General features: G+C 54.3%; 3 protein-coding genes across 5 annotated transcripts in view; all 3 read right to left on the bottom strand.

The window, feature by feature from the left end:
* DECR2 (2,4-dienoyl-CoA reductase 2) lies at window positions 1-6,255 on the bottom strand. Its single transcript, XM_065851055.2, is given in 10 exon segments — window positions 1-547; window positions 1,284-1,472; window positions 2,082-2,186; window positions 2,440-2,533; window positions 3,091-3,215; window positions 3,653-3,788; window positions 5,302-5,353; window positions 5,793-5,861; window positions 6,004-6,209; window positions 6,211-6,255. Coding segments are annotated over 10 exon segments (1,056 nt in total). The 3' UTR covers window positions 1-512.
* Window positions 6,256-7,028: 773 nt separating this feature from the next.
* LOC136108737 (nucleoside diphosphate kinase, mitochondrial) lies at window positions 7,029-9,518 on the bottom strand. 2 transcript variants are annotated; one of them, XM_065850842.2, is made up of 5 exons: window positions 9,369-9,517; window positions 7,730-7,860; window positions 7,484-7,585; window positions 7,298-7,410; window positions 7,029-7,223 (listed from the first exon to the last, which is right to left on the bottom strand). In XM_065850842.2, the coding sequence occupies exons 1-5, from the start codon at window positions 9,457-9,459 to the stop codon at window positions 7,103-7,105; spliced, it is 558 nt and encodes a 185-aa protein (XP_065706914.2). In that variant the 5' UTR covers window positions 9,460-9,517; the 3' UTR covers window positions 7,029-7,102. The 2 variants fall into 2 exon arrangements, with proteins under 2 accessions (XP_065706914.2, XP_071671399.1); XM_071815298.1 differs by lacking the exon at window positions 7,484-7,585 and having other exon boundaries at window positions 9,369-9,518.
* A 3,058-nt stretch (window positions 9,519-12,576) lies between these two features.
* XPO6 (exportin 6) overlaps window positions 12,577-20,564 on the bottom strand; it is a 51,220-nt gene continuing 43,232 nt past the window's right edge. For both annotated transcript variants that reach the window (XM_065850631.2, XM_065850632.2), the window contains exons 18-24: window positions 19,555-19,710; window positions 18,118-18,232; window positions 17,475-17,646; window positions 16,888-17,049; window positions 15,977-16,075; window positions 14,792-15,022; window positions 12,577-13,311 (exon numbers count right to left, since the gene is read on the bottom strand). In XM_065850631.2, coding sequence (XP_065706703.1) covers window positions 13,210-13,311; window positions 14,792-15,022; window positions 15,977-16,075; window positions 16,888-17,049; window positions 17,475-17,646; window positions 18,118-18,232; window positions 19,555-19,710 — 1,037 coding nt within the window. In that variant the 3' untranslated portion in view covers window positions 12,577-13,209. The remainder of the gene's footprint in view (window positions 13,312-14,791; window positions 15,023-15,976; window positions 16,076-16,887; window positions 17,050-17,474; window positions 17,647-18,117; window positions 18,233-19,554; window positions 19,711-20,564) is intronic.

Genomic DNA, 20,564 nt, shown 5'->3' with positions numbered 1-20,564 from the left:
CCCCCCCCCCCCCCCCGCCTCAAGAGCTGCCAGTTCCTGTTGCCAAGCCAGAGCTGTCCCCAAAATGCTGATCTCAGCCCAGGACAGGCTGAACTACTCTCCCCTCTCAAAAAGGAGCTGCTGCTGGGGGTCTTGGGCAGCTCCCAGGGTGAAATGGGGGAGAGAGGAGGAACAGGACAGGTAACCATGGGCAGCACCACTGGAGACTTGGGAAAGGCCAGGAGAGCAAATCAGAGGAGACACAAATGGACAGTGAACGTCACAGCCTGCACACCCCACACTGTCCCTGCACCCTCTGCCACATCACCTCAGAAGAAAGTCACACCACAGAACAGGGGTGGCCTTGCTCCCCACCCAGCACCCCAGCACTTCCTCCCCGAGGCAGAATCAGTGTAACTACCAGTCACCGGCAGCAACTATTGGCTATGACACTGTGAGACGTCACCCCAAGATGTTCCAGAGCAGCAGCACTCCATCTTGTTTCTGTCCATCGGTCAGTCTCAGGCTGTCCATCATTGATTTTTGTTTGCTCCTGCAGTCCAGAAATCTGCAAGACAGCAGGGAGTAGGTACAGAGTCCTGCCCGGGCCTGCTGGGCTGGAGGGGGCTGCCAGGCAGGGGGTGAGGGGAAGAAGGGAGACCCCTCTCCCAGAAAGCCCCAGTAACCAGGTGTCAGCTGCCATCCCACCTCTGCAGAATCCTGCATGCAGTTCAGCTGCAACACAAGACACATCGCAGTACCTCATGCAAGGAAGAAAAGAGAGGCAGAAGCTGTCAGGACCCTCTGTGCCCAGTCCTGCTGGTGAGGCACAGCAGAGGGGAATGATGTCGCTTCAGGGGACACTCAGAAGTGTCCAGACAAGGATCCTCCAGCAGGGACAAGAAGAGATACCACATAAACCCCAGGCTCAGAGGAAAAACCCAGCAATTTCTCCTGCCCCTCCCAAGTAATCCCCAGAACCATCCATGAAGACTCAAAAGATGTTCCCCATGTTACTCGGTGCCTGCTCTGATAACAGCATGGGGAAAGACCCTGCTCCACCTTCCGAAAAACAGAGGAAGGCTTGAAAAAAGTGCTTTCATGTCGAGACTCGGGCTGGCTGCCCTCATCCAGAAACCCTGACACCCACCATCTGTCCCCTCTGCCCCAACACAGGAGGGGCAGAGCCTGGTGCTGGTACCAGATGACCAAGGCACTTGAAGAAGGCTGACATGAGCCCTGCTTTATTTCCACAGAGTGGGAAATGCACGTCACCTAGAGTTTAGCAGAGGATGAAGCAATACCCAGCAAGGCGGGGAAGTTGTTGGCAGAGGTCAACCAGCTCCCACCATCCACGACCAAGGTGGTTCCCGTCACATAGGAGGAGAGGGGGCTCGCCAGGTACAGCGTGCTGTGGGCGATCTCCGTCTTGTTCCCTGCACGCTGGAGGGGGATCATGTCGAACTGGCCTCCTTCCTCAGCAAACTTCCCACCTAAGTGGTGGAAGAAAGAGTGAGGTAAGACCATGGGACCTCCTGTCCACCACCACTGCCTGCCAGACATGGCAGCACTGCTTGCGCAGGGCTTGCTGAGAGCCCCAGGGAACCTGGAGGAGATCCTGGCACGGCCCTGGGGACAGCCCAGAGGAAAAGGCTTCAGAAGATGGTTAAATGAGAGGAGCTCAAGCCCAGCAGTGGGGTTTGTACCACAACACTGAGTTCAAGACAAGACCTCAGGGAGCTTTCCCAGCCTCCAGGGATGAACCCACATGCCACTGATGGACTGCAAGAGCTGAACCATCAGGCATGGCAGGTGGTCAGGCTGAGTTTTGTGAGAACACAATACATCATGATGTCAAAGAGCATAAAAAGCTGCCATTCAGCAGAAAAATCGGTGCCCTACAAGTACCAAGGACACGGGAAGGGCTGCTCCCCCAAAAGAGACATGCAGCTGGGTCACGGTACAGCCATGCCCAACAACAACGGCCCCAACTGCATCACACGCCCCACGAGCTGCGTGGCACTGGTGGTCCGTCACAGCCCCCTCCCAAACAGATACCAGCAAGCCACCACTGAGCAGACAGGAGTTCCAGGTTGCCTCACCCAGCCGCCGGTAGCCCTCGGTGCCTGTAATGGGGCCTGGTGCCAAGCTGTTCACTCGGATGTTATTGGGTCCCCACTCCACGGCAAGATGACGGGTCATGGCATCTGGGAAGGGATTACAACGGGAATGAGAAATGGAGAGCAGAGCCATTCCAGTAACTTCTGTAGGGGGCAAAAAGCCACAAGAGACTGGACAAGAACAAAGGGCCCAGTAAAAGCAAGCCTGGCGGAGAGAAAAGCCTGAGCCCAAACCTATAACCACACCAATTTACATTCACCTCCCCCATTCCAATATTTTGGAAGAACCAGCCTCCTTACTGATTCTCCCACAGAGCCCCAGCAAGGAGCATTTAGGTACCTATGGCAGCCTTAGCAGAACCAGCATGCACCTGGAGGGCCTGCCCTCGGTAGCTCAGGGTTGCTGTGATGTTAACGATGATCCCACCGTGATCCTGGGGAAGGAAAGGAGATGTGGTGTTAGGCAGGGAGCAGCACAAAGGTTCGCATAGGAGTGATAGGACAAGAGAGCTGGGCTCACCCATGGGCACTGACACCTCTGCACTAACCCATCACCAAGGCAGCACTGCCCACCCAGCCTCACCAGACTGAGGCAGCCAGCAGGGCCATTCCATAGAGGTGGGAGATGCAGGGGACAAGCAAAGGCCAAGGGAAAGCAGAGGAGCTGGAAAAGGAGCAGCAGATCACAGTTTCTCACAGGCAGGTGGCAGAGCATGGAAAAGTGCCACAAAAGTCAAAGCCTCAGGGCTGGGTACAGGCAGGATTTCTGGTTCCTGTGCAGGGGCTGCCATTCCTGGGATGGAATGGACTGGATCTGAGTAGGGTGGTGGCAGAGGCCCAGCACCCTGGCCCTTGCTACATGGGTTCTGTGCTCCCTTCTGTCCTTCAAACTTCCCTGAATTTCTCAGGAGCAAAGTGTGGCTTGTTTGACACTAACCTCCTGCCCACCAGGAGCCTCTCCAGCAAGTCTTCTGGTTCTGGTTCCACTTACCCGGAAATATTTCTCAAAGAGGACTTTGGAGGTGTTGAAGGTGCCAATGGTATCAATATCTATCACAGTCTTGAAGGCATTGAAGGACAGAGCGCTGGCTGGGCAAAGAAAGTTTCCTGCAGCACCTGAAGAACAAGCAGCCAGGAGCAGAGTCAGATGGGGCCAGGAGAGATCAGGCAGGTTCAGTGCACTTCTGCAAGAGGGAAGGCAAGCAATACCATCTGGGTAGACTGGAGAGCATGTGGAAACAGCCCTGATAAGGTGATAGACAACTTGTGGCTCTGGGTGCCCAGCAGCACAGCCAGCCTGAGGGCAGGAGGGTGCTGGTGCAGTGGGAGCAGGGACAATCCACACCCAGGCAAGCAGGGATGGCCATGTATCATGAGCAGGTCTCTGCTTCTTCAGAGCCCATCTCCTCTGTACTCCCAGGGGCTGCTCAGATGCTCCCAGACCAAAGCAGCATAAGCCAGACACCAGGCAAACACAACCCCCAAGCATGGAAACGCCCTTCCTAGCAGTGAGCCTGTACCAAATCTTCCCCCTGCCCACCCCAGCAGCTCACCATTAATGAGGATGTCAATCCGCTTGAATTCTTTCAGTGCCTCATCCACCGCTGCCTCAATGGTTTGGGGCTGCCTGACATCTAGGGACAAAGGGAGGCACTGCTGGCCTGTGGCTGCCACCAGCTTTTTAGAGGCCTACAAAATAACAGAGGTGAGGTTCTTGCTGAGACTCTGCCCTTCAGTGAGGGTTAGACCCAGATCTTGTAACAGGCAAGGAAGAAGTCAGGCAGGAGCCCCATCCAAAATACTGTGGGCATGGGAGAGACCTGCCTAAACACGGATGGCTTCAGCCTGGCAGCAGGTAAAGCCCTGGGGTAGTCAGAGAAAGCTCCTGCATGTCATGTCCCAGCCACATAACAGGAGGACCCTGAGGCCTCACCAGGCACAGTTATCTCCGTGGCCTGTCATTGACATATCCCGAGCAGCATCTCTGCAGGGCAAGTACAAAGGTTGGACCCAAACAAGGCATTTTTAACATGAGCCCAGGCACAGTTAAGCTTTAGATCCAAAAATGTCAGTAGGCAAAAGGACAAATGCAGAACAGCAGTTGCCAGGGTCACTGCCTGCGAGGCAGAGCTGGCCAGCTCCGCGGCTCAGTGCCTGCCACAAACCAGCCCTGCGGTGCTCGTTAAGAACACGACTCTCCCCAGTGAATTAAGCATAGGGGTTGCACAAACTCCGCAACAACCCTGTACAACACCCAGCAACGTTTCTGCTCGGGCTCATTAGGCCCTTCCAGCCTTTGAGCCCCAACTAGTGCACACCAAGCGTCAAGAGCATGGGCAAGCAGCCCCCTGTGCGCTCAGAAGACCCCAGCTCCTTAGGAACAAAAAGCCGCTGAGCTTTGCGGCTTGTTTTCTGGTACGTGACCATGAAAAAATGTGAAATGACAGCACTAACCACCTGCAGGCACCTGGGTCATGCCAGCTCACTCCCAAGTGCTGATTTTGATAATTATTACATTTCAGTGAAGGCCCCACACAGGTACCGCAAAGCGCTCCCACAGTCACTTTTGGCTTGAGACCGCAGCACAAGCCACAGTGAGGAATGGAAACTGTGATCAGCCAAACCCCAGTCTGCGGTCAGACACACGGGGGTGGGTGCTTGCTCAGCCCAGCCATCCACAGTGTAGCTACAGCACAGTAGAGCTTCCCAGCCCTGCATCCTCCAGATGCAATATAAACGAGATTTGGGGGACCAGAGTACCTCCCCCAGCCCAGGTAACCCTTGGACAAAGAGGACTTGCCTTACTCAAGGCTAAGATTCAGGTTTGACCTTGGGCTCTGCCACTTCCCTGCTGACAAACCTTCCCCACAGTTTGTTTTGCTCTGTCTCATCAACAAAAAGGTGATGTGATACCTGGAACAGAAGATCCCAAACCTGGTGGGGGAAGGTATGTCCACAATTAATTGAGCTCTACTGCAAGGTGCAGTAGGTACAGCTTACTCTAAACCTGCACCTGTCCTGCCCGTCACTGCTGGTGCTGGAGTGCTCGGAGCTGGGAGAAGACAAGGCAGCACTGGTGAGCCACTCCTGTTGCACTAATCTCAGGGCTTCCAGCTTTGCCCAAAGAAGAGGGCAGAAGGAATTCCAGGTGTCCACAGCTCTCCCTTCTGCTTGCCTCTCCTGCTGGAGCCCACGGACTCACCTCTGACACTCGCTGCAGGTTCCGGCTTGCGATGACTGTCCGGCAGCCATGCCTGCAAAGAAGACGCTGATGAGAAGAACCACACAGCACCAGCTCCTCTCAGTCATCTCAGCCCTCTGGGGTTTCCCAGGAGTTTGGTCGGTGAGCAGCAGGAGGTGGCACAACATCCTTGGAGGGAGTGCTGCTCCTCCAAGCCTACAGGACTCACGAAGGGGCAAAGTTCTGGCCGGGGCACCAGAGACCCGTCCCAGCGCTGTGCCAGGGGCAGCCGCAGCCTTCCACACCCCAGCCTGCAGGCCTGCTCGCACCTCCTGTTCATAGCTCTCCTAAGGGCTGTTACCCCTAGATTCACACTCCACCTCTTCCAGGCCACGTTACCACAGCCGCCTCAGGGGAAGCGGAGCTTTTCCCGCTCTGTCCGACCGGCTCCCCAGGAGGCCCAAGACCCCGCGGGCACGGCCGCCAACCGCAGCCCCGCCGCGCTCCCCCACCTCATGAAGATCTCGGCGATGCGGAAGCCGATGCCCGAGCCGCCGCCGGTGACGAACGCCACCTGGCCCCTGGGGAACAAAGGGACAGTCAGAGGCTAGCACAGGGCAAGGCGGGTGGGAGAGGCCGTGCACCCCAGGCCGCGGCCCCGCACCCAGCGGCCCGAGCTGAGGCCCCAGGGCGGGCCTGAGCTCTCAGCGCCCCGGCACTCACGCCAGGATGTCGGGGCTGAAGAGGTGGCGGTACTCGCGGAGGCACTCATCGCTGTCCACGTCCGGCGCCGGCCGGGACGCTGCTGCTGCTGCTGCCTCCGCCATGGCGGCCCCACCGCAGAGCACGCCGAGACAGCGCCGCCGCAGAGCACGCCGGGAGATGTAGTCCTCGCCGGGAACCGGCCCGCCCCGCGCATGCGCAGGCGTCGCAGGCGTTGCCTGGCAACGGCGCACGGCTGGAGCGGCGTCCCATGGCGCCCCCAGTGTCCCCAGGGGCACACTGGTGTGCCGGTGACAGCCCGGCGACACCGCTGGCCCTCCCAACGATATCCCAGTGCTCCCCGGAACCCCACGGACGCCCCTTGCCAGCCCAGACCCATCCCGGGCTCTTCCAGGGACCTGCAGAACCTCCTGCTGCCCCCGGGGACAGCCCAGTGACCCCTAGTGCTGCCCAGTATCACCGCAGTGCCCCCTGGCGACACACAAGCACTTCACAGGGACATCTCCCAGAGCTGTCCAGTACCGCCCCAGTGTCCCCAGGACAGCGCAGTGCCTTCCAGTACTCTGAGGACATTTCAGTGCCTCCCAGAGGTTCCCAGTACCAGCCCAGGGATGTGCCAGTGCCTCCCAGAACCTCCCAGTATCACCGCAGTGCCCCCTGGGGACATCTAAGCACTTCGCAGGGACAACCCAGTGCCTCCCAGAGCTTACCGGTACCACCCCAGTGCCCCCCAGGGATAGCCCAGTGCCCCCCAGTACCACCCTAATGCCACCCAAAAACAGCCCAGCCCTTCACAGTGACATCCCAGTGCCTGCCTGACCTTCCCAGTACCTCCCCAGAGCTTCTCAGTACTGTCTCACGGCCAGCCAGTGACATCCCAGTGCCTCCCAGAGCTTCCCAGTATCCCCGCAGTGAGCTCTAGGGACATCCCAGTATCGTTCCAGTGCCCCCAGTACCACCCCAGTGCCCCCTGGTGGCCCCATGGCTGCCTGACAGTATCCAAGGGAGGGGACTGGAGCCGTGACTGGAGGCACTGAGTTTATTGAGGGGCTGGGCGTCCTGCCCGGGGTTGTGGGGGTCGGTGCCGGCCAGGGCTGCCCTATGGCCCCCAGGTGTAGTCCCGGTCTCCGCTCTCCCAGGCCACCAGCTCATTCCGCTGGAACCAGAAGCCGATCTCTCTCTGGGCCGTCTCCACCGAGTCACTGGCGTGGACCACGTTCCTGCACAGGAAAGGGGATGGTGCCGTGGTCGTGGGGTCCCACCGCCAGCCCTGCCACTTGCCCCGCACCCCTACCTGCTGACGTGCATGCTGAAGTCTCCCCGGATGGTGCCTGCCGCCGCCACCGCTGAGTCCGTGTCCCCCACCATGGCCCGTGTGGACCTGACCACGTTGTAGCCCTCCCACACCTGTGGGACAGGGGACACCTGAGCCCCCTGGATCCTCCCCAGGACCCCCAAAACCCCTGTTGCAGCCCCTCACCATGGCCACCAGTGGCCCTGAGGTCATGTAGGCGAGGAGCGCTGGGTAGAAGGGCTTCTGCCGCAGCTGCTGGTAGTGCTTGTCCAGGAGACCCTGGTCTGCCTGATGGCAGTGCAGGGTGACAGTGGGGACACCTGGCCAGTGCCCACCACTGGCACTGCCTCACGGCACCCCCTGAGCCAGCTGCAGGGCGTGGGGAGCTGGGTCCCTAGGTGGGACAGGTGACAGCTCGGTGGGAACGGGTACCTGGAGCAGCTTCATGGCCACCAGCTTGAAGCCACGCCGCTCAAAGCGCTGGATGACGTTCCCCACCAGCCGCCGCTGCACCGCGTCCGGCTTCACCAGCACCAGTGTCTTCTCCTGCAGCTCTGGGGGCGCTGCGTGGGGATGGGGGGACCAGTGTCACTGCCAGGCATGGCACGCGGGTCACCGCCAGTCATGGGACACGGGCATGGCTTGTGGCAACAGGACTGCATGCTGCTCCTGAGGCACCACGTGTCACTGCTCAGTTCCAGCAGGCAGCGGCTGCTGTGGGGTGATCCTGTCCCCATCTCAGGGCTGTATCCCCCTGGCCAAGCTGTGCCCTGCAGACTGGGAGGGTCCCGCGGGAGACCCAGGGGACACATTGCAAAGGCTAGGTGGGAGCTGGGAACACATCTGTGGCTGGGAAACACCCTTTAACAGGCTGGTTCTGGTTTCAGCTGCCGTCTCCTGGTGTTGAGGCTGCAGGAGCCAGCCCATGTGCCATCGCTCCTGCCCAGTCTCAGGTGCTTCCCTGTGCCTGGAGGCAGTGGGGCACCAGCCTTGGCACAAAACAGGCCTCTGGTCGCAGCCCTCTGCTGGCAGAGAGCAAATGGATACTGTGAGATGGCAGGGTCCAGCGTCCCTGTCACCCGTGGACTGCGGCACAGCAGGGTCCAGCATCACTGTCACCCATGGCACCATGGGACGGTAGGATCCAGCATCACCATCACCCCCTCAGCCCTGACACTGGCCCTGCTGGAGCCACACTGGCTGGAGGAGACAGAAGTCCCCAGGGGACAGCAAGTCCTGTCCGCCAGAGGAACAGGACAGGAAGGAGGGAAAGGGAGAGGGAGAGAGGCCGCCAAGCCGGGACATTCCCTGCCAGCCCCAGATTCAGGATCCTGCCCTGGGCTGCGAGGCTGGGCCCCAGTGCCGGTGGGGGCAGACCCCACGATGTCACCCACTTTTCTGGGTGTTGCTGGACGTGATCAGGCTTCATACAACTCCCACCCTGGGGATGGCACAGGGGTTGAGCCATCCTGGCCCTGGGACACAAAACCCCTTGGGATCCACAGTGCCAGGGGAGCCACCAGCTCCAGCCTCTGCCATGATGGTGCATGGAGGGGGGCAGGAGACTGCAGCACTGACCCACACTGCAAAGAAGTGAAAGGTCCCATAAAATGGACACCTCCTCTGAAGGGCTGCCCCTTGAACAGAGGGATATGGTACTGGGGGTCCAGGGTGACTAGGAGGGGATGGGGCAGCGGGCACCACAGGGACAGGAGCCCCAAGGGGCAGGATGGGCAGGGGACTGAGGCAGGATGGGGATGGGGACCGGGTTCACAGGGGCAGGATGAGGGCAGGATGGGGACAGGATAGGATGCTCAGGAGCAGGACAGGGATTGGGATGGGGTCCCCAAGGGCAGGATAGTGAAGCAGTGGAGGGCAGGATGGGTATAAGGAGAGGATCCTCCAGGACAGGACAGGGATGGGGACCGGGCCTCCAGGGCAGGATGAGGATGGAGACAGGGAACCCAGGGGCAGGATGGGGAACGGACTGAGGGCAGGACAAGGATGTGGACAGGGTCCCCGGGAACCAGACGGGGAAGAGGCCGGGGAACAGGACGGGGCCGTGTCTCACCGGAGCCGTAGCAGCGGAGCCCGGGGGGGAGGCTCAGGCCCGGCTGCCCCCGCAGCAGGCTCCGGGCCAGGCAGCGCCCCAGGGAGCCCATGGCGGGGCCGGCGGGTCGGACCTGGCCGCGGCGGGGCTCGGCCGCCCCGCGGAGGCTTTAAGAGCCCGGCCGAGCCCGGGGATGGGTCAGGTTTCCGTCCCTCCCCTTAAAGCAGCCGCCGGGACCGGGCGGCCACCGCGCCTGCACGGAGCATCCCGGTACAGGGCATCCCCGGCACGGAGCATCCCCCCCGGTACAGAACAGTACGGAGCATCTCCGGCACGGAGCACCCTCGGTATGGAACAACCTTTTCCTTTGGAGCATCCCCCGGCACGGAGCCCTTCCTTCTGTGGGGCTGAGCTCCAGTGGGAGCAGAGCCTGCACCACCCCACGGGTGACCCAGGGACATGTGGGGCCCAGATCCTGCGAAAAAACAGACCTGCTTCGTGCTTTACCCCGACGGTGCAGGCGAGGACAGACCCCGCATTAGCCCGTCCAGCCTAGGGTGCAAGGGAGCTCGGTGCTGCGTGGACCCCCCAGCCCTGTTGAATTGCCACAGTGGCAGCACTCAGGCCGGTGCCCTCCCCACGGGACACAGGGCTGCCCTGGACAGGTAGTGTGTGCTGGGAAAGGGGTGCAAGGCCCCGGGTCTCCTGCAGCACAGCCCAGGGGGGAGCCCCTGTGCTTTAAATCATCACTGAAGGCTAGGGGAAGCAGGGAGGGGGTTGAGCCCTGTGCATGCAGAGGTGACAGGGACAGAGGCCCCTTCCTTCACTCAAGCCTGTGCTGAAGGAGGCAGAAAAGACAGGGAGTTTGTGAAGCGGCAATGGGCAGAGCCTTGGGTGCAGGAGAGAAAGATGCACTCCTCCAGCTCAGATTTGAGTTTGCCTTGGGGTTGAAGCAAACAGGTGAGGGAGCTCTGCCTGCTCCTGAAAGGCATGAGCAGCTCTGCAGGCAGTTCTCCAGGGTCTGGTTTGTACAGGCAGCCCCATCCTAGACCCCATGCTGGGAAAGCACTCTATTGACCTTACTATCCCTCCCAAACTTCCAAGACAGCTTTTGGGAGAGCAGCTTGACACAAACATTGCTATTAAAATATCTGCTAGTTCATGGAAAATCCTGACCACTTCAAGCCTGTTTTCTAAACCTGTGATAGAAGTGATGAGCCAAGGAACATGCACAACACACAGTGGCTCAAAGTGATTAATGGGGGCTGGAGGCCCCAGGGAGGCTGGGCTTGGCTCCTTGGTCTCCACCTCCTTCCTCATTTCCTTCCTGTTCCCCCAAGTACAGGGAGTGGGGGGACCAGGGCTCCCAATAGCCACAGTCTAGGGGGCACATAGGGACTGTGCTCAGCACAACTGCAAAACCATTTGACATAGCTTCCCCGTGGGCAGAGATCACCAGCTCTTGCAAAATGGACTCTTTGCTGGCCAGAAGCTGGAGGGCTCAAGGATGGAAAATCCCCTCTCCAGTATCTGCTGTACCAGGGGTGACAGTAGAGAATGCAGCATTCTTTGAGGAAGAATAAGGCAGCCAGGTACACAGAAATCAGGTGCCTTTTGCTATTAATCCAGGGAGCTGCCTGGCTCACGCAAAGGGCTGGGTGCTGCAGCTGGTGATGGCTGGGGAAGGAGAATCAGCTTTCAGCACAAGGGGTGCAGGTTCCAGCCTGGGCTTTGGCCACCTTCCAGCTGCTGCCCTTGACCAGATGCTCAGCAAAGTAAAAAACATGAAAAATATGCACTTTCACCCTCTGTCAACTCAATGTTTTGCAAGAAACACAAGCATCACCAGCCCAGAGAGCCATGTCATTAAGAGGTGAAGTCCCCTCAGCCCATCGCTGAGGGAAACCACCCCCCGGGTGCTTGGTGCTGTCCCCACCGCAGCTTGGAGCAGGGCACTAGGGACTAGGGTGGCAGCCCAGGAGGAGGGAAAGGCTCTGTGGACAGGTTGACAGGTTTGGAGCCTGCACCACACCTTCATAGACTTAAAAACTTGGGAGTCCTTGGTTTTTCTGGTGGTTATTAAGTGCAGATGGTGACGCTGAGTTACTCCAGAGCTGGCTGCTTCAAACCGCATGCTCCTGGTGCAGTTTCTGGCTGGTCAGAGCTCTGCAGTCTGCTGGCAATCACCTCCCATCTTTGCACTGGTCTTCACACACCTGTGACCTCTGCAGACAGTGGTTCACAGCCCTTGGATGCAGGGACTGTACCTGAGGCATGGTCTGAGCAGGTTGGGCTCTGGTTCACATGCAACTTTCAACTCCAGTTGCTTGCTGCAGGGCATGGAGCACAAACATCAAACTGGTCCCAGTTCAGTCCAACTGGATGCAAGGCTCTGTCTGTCCACAGGTTATCCAAACAGCATGTGTTATCACTGAACAGCAAACATGTGCACGGCCTGATGTTTTCCACAAAACTGTAAAGAAACCATGGAGCAAGTGTTCCTACACTCCAACTCATCCTTGATGCCTCCTGGATGTCCACAAGCAGCCATGTCACTCCAGTCCACTTCTACAGAGCTTTACAGGAGAACCCGTGTTAACCACACCACCTCCAGGCTTGCTGCCCTCACAGTGACCAGTGCTGTTCCCACCACATGGCCCTTGTAATTAAGCCTGATTTAATGCTCTACATGGGCTACCTGACCAGAGACTTCAGGGGGAAAAAAAAATCCTTCCCAGCTGCAAGATCAGAGGTTCCAAAGTTCTACAAAGCCTGGTCCTGTCTGACTGGGATTTTAACTTCATGCTCAGATGCTGCTATTGGGTCATTCAGCCAGTGGCTGGGCCTTCAGCTCAGGTCTCCTACTATGCAACACTGCAAATGTTCAGAGATTTTCCTCCTGCAGGCAGCTCTTGATCAATTCAGACAAGAGACTGCTAGGGGAACAAATAGAACATCACAACAGATAACAGAACACACTAGGGAGCACAGCAATGGGAGAGTGGAGAAAGCAGCCAACACTGTGCACCAGCTCCATACAGCACCCTTCAGGAGCTGTTGACTTTGCTGGGAGCCCGGACAAGATGTTTCTGCACCCAGGGACCTGCTGCCTGTCCTCTTGCCTGATCCCGGGGAAAGGCTACAGATTGCCGCCTGCAGCAGTATTTTGATCTAGTGGAACAGCTTGGCGACAAATAGGCCCTGCAAGGAAACTAAAACAAGCTACAAGTTATTTAAAACAACAAAGTAAGCACTTTATTTCCATTAAGCATGTTGTTTTAGTATCACAATGGAATGATGAGAAAACGTTTAAAAAAAACCCAAAAAAAGTCTCTAATCCCCACAAACAGCAGGGAGGTTTTCAAGGCAATTTAAAAACGAAGGGAGTGACAGAAGTGCCAAAACAGTCCCAACATCACAAGTCTCCTCCTCCAAGAGCTGGGCAGGGGCAAGAAGGTGGAATGACACGAAGGTACGAATGTCTGAAGTAGTCTTTGGCGCTTCTGCCTTACGTTTGATACGTACATGATCTCTCAAGACAACTCCACAGAAATCTCTGGAAGCAACAAAGTGCTACGTTAGTCAAACAAAACCCCAGCACGAGGACTTTCCATGCAGCTGAGATGCCCTGTGGTTGGGCGTTAAGACACATCCTGCAGACAGTGCTGACTCCAGCTGGGGGCCTTTGGGTTGGGAGAGGACAAAAAAAAGGAAGCGTGGTGCGTGAATCCAAGAAGATGTGCCCATGTGCAAGACACCGCGTCCTGCAGTACTGATGAAACCAGGGAGGAGAGAAGGTGGTGGCAAAACGAAACACAGATCCGTTCCCTACAGTGATCAAAACATGAGTCCAGTGCAGCAACTATAGTTTCACAGTTCCAGGGGGCAAACTGTCATTGCAGAGTCTGTAGTAACGCAGGTCATTCACCAGTCTGTGCACATTCTGGGTAAACGATGGCAGATCCTGGAAAAGATCAAACAACACATTGTACCGCAAACAGAATAATAAACCTATCGTACAGCGGAGAACAGAGAGGAATCGAGAGGGCCACACACCCACCTGTATTTTCATACAGGAGAAGAGAGCCCTTCCTCCAGAGTCTGAGCCCAGTTTCTGCAGCCCATGTGCAGGGAGCAGAGCTGCTCCAGAGCTGCTCTGTGCACAGAGCTGACCACACAGAATCAGGCCCTGTTCACAGCACCAGCTCCTTGCTGTGCAGTCAGGCACCACATGAATGGCCACAACGTGGCCACATGCAGCAACCACCATTCGCTGTATTGCTGCCAAGGCTCCTGGGTGCCACGTACCCCGTAACAAGGGCCAGTTTCCCTGAAGACCAAATGCCTCCTAGAGTCCAGTGATTCTCCCCAGGCTCCTTTCCTACCTTCTCCCTTGGTTTCAAACTCCCTCCCATCTCCCACAGGAGAGGAAGCACTCAATGGATGAGCCAGCTTCAGCAGATGGAAACCATGACCTGCTGCACTGCCATAATGTTCCCCAGGAGGTTACAGACCCCCCATTTGATCCATACTCATATGAGGAATTTGAAAGAATTGTGAGCCATTGCAGCTACTCTGCTGTTGTCTTCAATCACGGAATTGTCTAAGTTGGAAAAGACGTTCAAGATCATCAAGTCCAACCCTTAACCCAACACTGCCAAGTCCACCACTAAGCCATGGCCCTAAGAATCTCATCTATGCATCTTTTAAACCCCTCCAGGGATGGTGACTTAATCACTTCACTGGGCAGCCTGTTCCAATGCCTGACAAGCCTTTCAGTGAATAAATTTTTCCTAATGTCCAATCTGAACCTCTCCTGGTGCAACCTGAGGCCATTTCCTCTTGTTCCATCACTTGTTACTTGGGAGAACAGACCAACACCCTCCATGCTCCAGTCTCCTTTCAGGCAGTTCAGAGATCAGAAGGTCTCCCCTCAGCTCCTGTTCTCCAGGCTGAACCCCTCAGTTCCCTCAGCCGCTCCCCTCACACTTGTGCTCCAGCCCCTCACCAGCTCCATTCCCTTCTCTGAACTTGCTCCCACACCTCAAGGTCTTCCTTGTCGTGAGGGGCCCAAAACTGATCACAGGATTCGAGGTGCAGCCTCACCCATCCCGAGCACAGGGCAGACATGACCCTCAAACATCAGCTGGAGCGAGATTTTGGCAAGGATCTGAGCATCCCACTCCAGAAAGTGTCGGTCTACACCTATGAAAGCTTCCTCCAGGAAACACATACCCCAACTCCACAGCATTCAGCAGTCTGGCTACCTACAGCAAAGACTTCTTGGTGAGGCATTGCTGAGCATGGAAGCGTTTGCAACAAAAGGGGTCCTGCCTCAAAACACTGTCCTGAGAAGCTCAGGGTTGTCTGCCATCACGTTCTAGAGAAAAACACGGTACATCCTGGCAATACCAACATTCTGCTGCAGCACTTCCTCTTCCTACCTTGTCCATTTTGAAATTCCTTGCCAGCACGTTTTTCTGGTTTGAGTCCACACCATCACAACTGGCCAGGAATTCAGGGAGAAAGGCTGAGTAGAAGCCATCAAAGTCCACTGAGGCCATGTTGTAGGTGGCAATGCCGATCTCCTCCTGCAGCAGGTCGTGCGACTTGTGGACAAGCACCTGAAGCAGCACATTTACAAACTGGAACAGCATGGTTGTCCGGAAGATCTTCTGCACAGTGAGAGAAGCAGACAGTCAGGAATATTCACACCAGCCACCTTCCCACAAGAGGAACCACAACAACCAGCACAGTGCTTCAGAAGTATAAATTCATCAAGGTCAGACCAGGCACAGGGCCACTCCAACATCAGCAGCTTCTGAGCTATCAGTGGGGTCTGCACTCTTGTGAGCACAGAGCTAATTTTCCAAGAGAAGATCACAATGGCTTCAGTGAGCTGGGATTAATTTCAGCTTTAAAGGTAACAGTGAATTTCACCACACATCATGTGTCTGACCCAAGTTTTAAGCAAACAGCATCAGGTCCCATTCAAACTCCAGCCAGTTTTAGGCCTGCACGGCGCTCCTGAAAGCCAGGGAATCTGGCTGCAACAGGCAGCTGTAAACATGACAGGCTGTCCTTTAGTTGTCACCACAGATGCGAACCTGAAAACTCTGCTTTCACAGGCCAGCCAGAAGGGCAAGACCCTGGATTCCAACTTTAATCCTTCCTGACAGCAGCTAACAGGTCTAAATTAGAAGGTCTGGGTGACAGATCCTACATGACAGCAAGAGACAACCACCCGGCAGTGATCTGACTGTAAATACAGATACCCTGCTGCTGACTCAGGTGAGAATGCTGGAGGGACTTGGGCACTGTGCCACAGATGACCACAATTTCTTCTTCCTCAGACAAACTGCACTGTCACTGTGTATGCCCTGTTTTTCCTCATTGCCACCAGACAAAACACTATCAAGACTGTGCTTTGACTGACTGGAGTGGGGATCCTCCTGTGCCAACTGCAGCAGAATCAGGGAGGTGAGAATGCCACCCTGACCAGCAACACATCCATCACGATTGCAGCAATCAAAGGCTGTGGCATAAAAGCCCCCAAAATCCTGACCTTCAGTTCCTGAGCAGTTTAAAACAAGTCTCAGAAGAGCATTTGCTGGTCAACAAGGACCCACCTTGTGGTACAGCTTCTGCTTGGTGTTCAGCGTCTCCAAGTAGAAGAGATTCTGCTTGAACAGGTGAATGTCAGGCTGCAGGAAGGACTGGCCAAATGCCTGTGAACGAAACAGAATTGCAGGAAGGTGACTAATTTTACAACGAATATCAGACCTACCAGGCAGAACAACATTTCCACCCTGACACCAGAACAAACCCCTGGGAGCCTCTGCTGCTTCTCAGTGCAGCAAACTAACAAGACAGGCAGTTAAGTCAACCGTGACACTGCCAGACCAAAGAGAATGAAGAAATTTTAATAGAAACATGGCCATATCCTTGCAGAACAGCTGCTAAGCTGGGTCTGTTGGGAAGAGGTGGGCCAAGCTTACAGTGAAGAGGAAAAGCGCCATTGAGCACCACTCCCTGGGCAGGCAGTTTGCTCACAAATGGGCTCGCACACTGCCCTGCCTTCTCTGTTCCCCAGGACAAAGCCTGTTAACCCACTGACCCCTCTCTACCAGATCCAACAGTACAGCATAGAACAAGTCCATATAAACCAAAAGACATCTTAGTCTCAAGAACACTCTACTGCATTGGCAATTTGTCCTAGTGCTAATAACAAGACTTGTAACAGAAGTAAACAGGTCAGGGCCAGCAATATATTTTTAGGTCCAGATGCAGTATGAGGCTTTGGAAGGAATTAAGATTCCTTCCTCACTGCTTGCTTCCCTGTGCAGGGAAGCACTGTGCCTTATGAGCACATCAGCAACAGCACTTTACAAATGCTTTGATTTTCAGTGGTTCCTGAAGGCAAGACCTCACCCAGGACACAGTCTAGCCCCCATCACTTACATGTTTAATGCACTGTTGCAAGCAGCCTATGCTCCATTGCAGAAAGGGTTCTGGACAACTGCGGGAATAGCTGAGTTACCTGCATAATGGCACTGAATTGTGCTTCATTCTCCATCTGCTCTTCTGCTACTCCTCTTTGGACACTAGCCAACACGCTAGATTTGAAGAAGTACCGCCAATTATGGTGGAGGATCCGGAAAAGTAGCTCGAACAACTCTGCTTTCACATCAGGAGACGAGCGCTAGGAGGAGAGGAGAACAAGTTCTGTGCTCGAATCCCACGCATCCCCTGGATCCCTCTGCTCACGGCACCCAGGCAGGTGCCACCCAGGGCGACGCTTTGCCGTCAAGCTATCAGAGCATGAAAGCGTTTCCTCCTAAGGAAGGTACCAAACTCAGCAAGTGTTGGGTGATGTTAAGAACACAGCACTGAGTTTCGAGTTTTACCTCCTGCTTTAAGCACATCTGTAGTTTTAGCCTCTTTGACAATCCTTGACAAAATCCTCCACCCACACTGTTTCCAATCCCCACTGTCCAGTCACCCAGTTCCCCCCGCACATGGACTAACATTTACAGCTCTTGAAAAGCAAAAAACTTAATTGCTCCCACACCCCCAGCAACATCTTCCCTTCTCATCTTCCTTCACCTCGTGTGAGAACAGTCGTACCTCTGCAATGATGGGGTAGACCTGCTCCATGCACAGTGAGATGACGCTGGGTAGAAAAGGCTTGAACACTTGGCCTGGCTCTTGTACCACCACTTGCAGTATTTTCAGAAACTTCTCCACCACTCTACAGCCAGTGCTGCCCTCATGGAGGATGCTCTCTGCCAACTGCTCCCTACAACAAAAAAATCATTGCATAGGAACCTTCTCAGAGATCTGCACACTTACCTAATTTAAAGGAAAGCAGGTAGTGCCTCTAAACTTGCTCAAGAGATACAGACCAAGTATGCTAAACCACAGAAGAAAGCTAGGTTTTGATAGAACCCCTTCCCCAACAAAAGCTTGGGATTGTCAGGATACCCCCAAGTCTTGGGTAGGAGCTAATAGGTAACATGAAACTCCAATTCAGCATCACACACTTCCAGAAAGCCCATGGGAGAGCTGAAATTATGACTGATGTGCCTGGGCTGGGTGACTTTGGACCCAGAAGAATGTTCCTTAAGTTTAACCCTGGGACATGACACAAGTCTGCATACAAAGGAGTTGGAGACACTACACTCTTTAGGGGCAGGGAGCTGTTATGTGAGCAACTTACTAAGATAAATCATCCTGAGGGATAAGAAAAGTGACCAACGAGGGACAATACCTGGTGAACATGTTGAGGAAGGTCTGTATGATCTGCTCGGTGAAAGGTACTCCCATCTGCACCCTCAGTCCTTGAAACAGAGTGAGGAAGAAGCTCAGCATCTCATCTGTCACATCTGAGGTAAGAACAGGAAAGCAAAAAGAAGATGTTAAGATAACATTCAAGTGCATCATTAAGTTTTTTATGTGAGATTGGCTCCTCATGTTCAGGGAACCCCATTTACTCTTGGAAATTTAGTAGCAGGGTTGCCATTCCCAACTGAAACCAACAGCTGGTACTGTGGGGCTTAAAGATTGTTCATCCTTTCTGAAAACTGCCAGGGATGGCAAGTACAGGCAGCATCGAACAACTCGGAACAAATACGATACTATCAGCAAGGCCCTTAGTCTGGTCTGCCTATACAGAGTTCTTGGAGACGGTTCTGGGCCCATCTCCAGTTGCTCACTGCTCATGCAGGGTTAACAAGAAATACAGGAAAATCCACAAGAGCTACCCAGCTCAGGATGGCCAGGAGACAGAATCCAGCTTCTTTTTTGTTTTCTTGGCTGGAGCTGAGAAGCTCCTTCTAACTTCAGAAGTCATCTTCAGCGCATGGTTACACAGTCAGCTGATCAGCGCTGCAGCTAATTCTTCATCAGTCCCAACACGCTTTATTAAATAACCAGCTTGAGCTGCTCAGCTCCTTTGTACAGCCTGTTATAGCCCATAAACAGCAACTGCATGAGGCTGCTGGCCTGTTCTGAAGACAACAGTTCACCAGAGTCACAGCATCAGCTTGCTGTCTTAGACCCTCTCTGCATTCCAACTTTGTTTTCCCTCCCCACGTTTGCTTCTGAGAAAATCCCACCTAGCTCCAAAAGATTTCCTGGAATGTCTGGCTTTTCACAAGAGAATGTGCTGTAGTCCTGGGCATTTGAGCTACCCTGATGTGATACAAGATGTAAGCTGCTGGCCACAAGACTGCCAAGCAACAGTCCTGGTTACATCTCAGGAGCTTTTGTTTTACAGGACAAAAAAAAACCCAAACACATCATTTGACCTAATCTGATGAAATCTACTCCACTTTCTCTGCAAGCTACTGGAGAGAATGTAAATGGCAAATACAGACAGACAAGGTATTTTAAAGCTTTTTTTTTTTTTTTGGTGGTCAGGATCGATCTCCAGTCTTAAACGTTTCAGTGCAGAACACGTGACAAGACATCTCCATTTTCTGGAAGTGTGACAAACCTTCATGCCTGTATCTGGATGGCAAAGATCTCCCTTTCCTGTTCTGATGCAGCCCAGCCCACACAGAGGTTCAGACTCACGTTACACTCAGGCACAGCAAACCCTCACACTTCACATGAACATCACCACCATCCTACGCTGATGGACTCTGGATGTTATCAGTGGGTCATAAAGCTACTCACAGCATTAAAGCCTGTCCTATGGTTATACCTGACTGATGAATGAAAGCTGGGAAGAGGGCTAGTGAGACCTGCACGGATTCTTGCAGCGACTGATAACAGATCTGCCGAGACTTGGTGGATTCTCCAGAGATACTTTCTACAATATCTTCTAAAACGCTGAGTGTCTGATGGATGATCACTTTGGCTGCAAAATAAGAGAGGTGATATCTCCCGCATGTGTCAAAACTACTAATCAGAGGCAAGAAATTAAGACAAGTTCACACACACAGTAACTAAAACAATCTACAGGGTGGCATACACACCAAACCCAGGCTGGAGTAAAGAATGTTCCCAAGCATGTGTTCACACTTTAAACATTTAAACAGGTTCAATGAGGTCACTGTGGGTACTCGGTTTCTTAAATTATACAGGTTTACTGCCATACAGATGCACCCACTGCTCAACTACTAAGGTGGAGAGACTGAGGTGAGCTGCAAACAATATACTCTGCAATACATTAATGTTAAAGAAACACTAGCCAAGAAAAAAGCAGCACATTATGACAAAACGTACTGCAGATTTCTGTTTCTAAAAGTAACAACTGGAGTGATACACACTCACTGTATAAGCTAGTCCAGAGATTGGGAGAACTGGCTCGGTTCAACCCAGTTCAACCAGTCTGCTGATGTTCCCATGAAGAGCAAATCACCCTCTCCCACGTTCTGTCCCTGCACACAGCTGACCAGCTCATCAGGTTGGTCAGAAGCTGTGACAATGCATAGTTCTAAACAATTTTTAAAGTGATTCTCAAAGAAAAAAAAAAAGACACCAAGAAACAGTCCCAAAACATACACTGAAACTTCCAAAGGTCCCTGGCCCCCATCCGTTCAGGGCTTTTCTATGTATATGCACCCTCTACAGTGCTTCTTGAGTCTGGAAGAAATTATTATTTTCCCTTTAAGTTTTTATAACCATTATCTTCATCAATGCTGCCTCTAGTCAATGTTTCTAATACCGTAGCATGGGAGTCCCAGCATGGGGTTGTTAAGTACTCCAAAT

This window comes from Patagioenas fasciata, chromosome 15 (assembly GCF_037038585.1).
Source record: "Patagioenas fasciata isolate bPatFas1 chromosome 15, bPatFas1.hap1, whole genome shotgun sequence".
Lineage (NCBI taxonomy): Eukaryota > Metazoa > Chordata > Aves > Columbiformes > Columbidae > Patagioenas > Patagioenas fasciata.
Note: the sequence above shows the minus strand (reverse complement) of the source record. Positions and strands in the feature narration are given on the sequence as shown.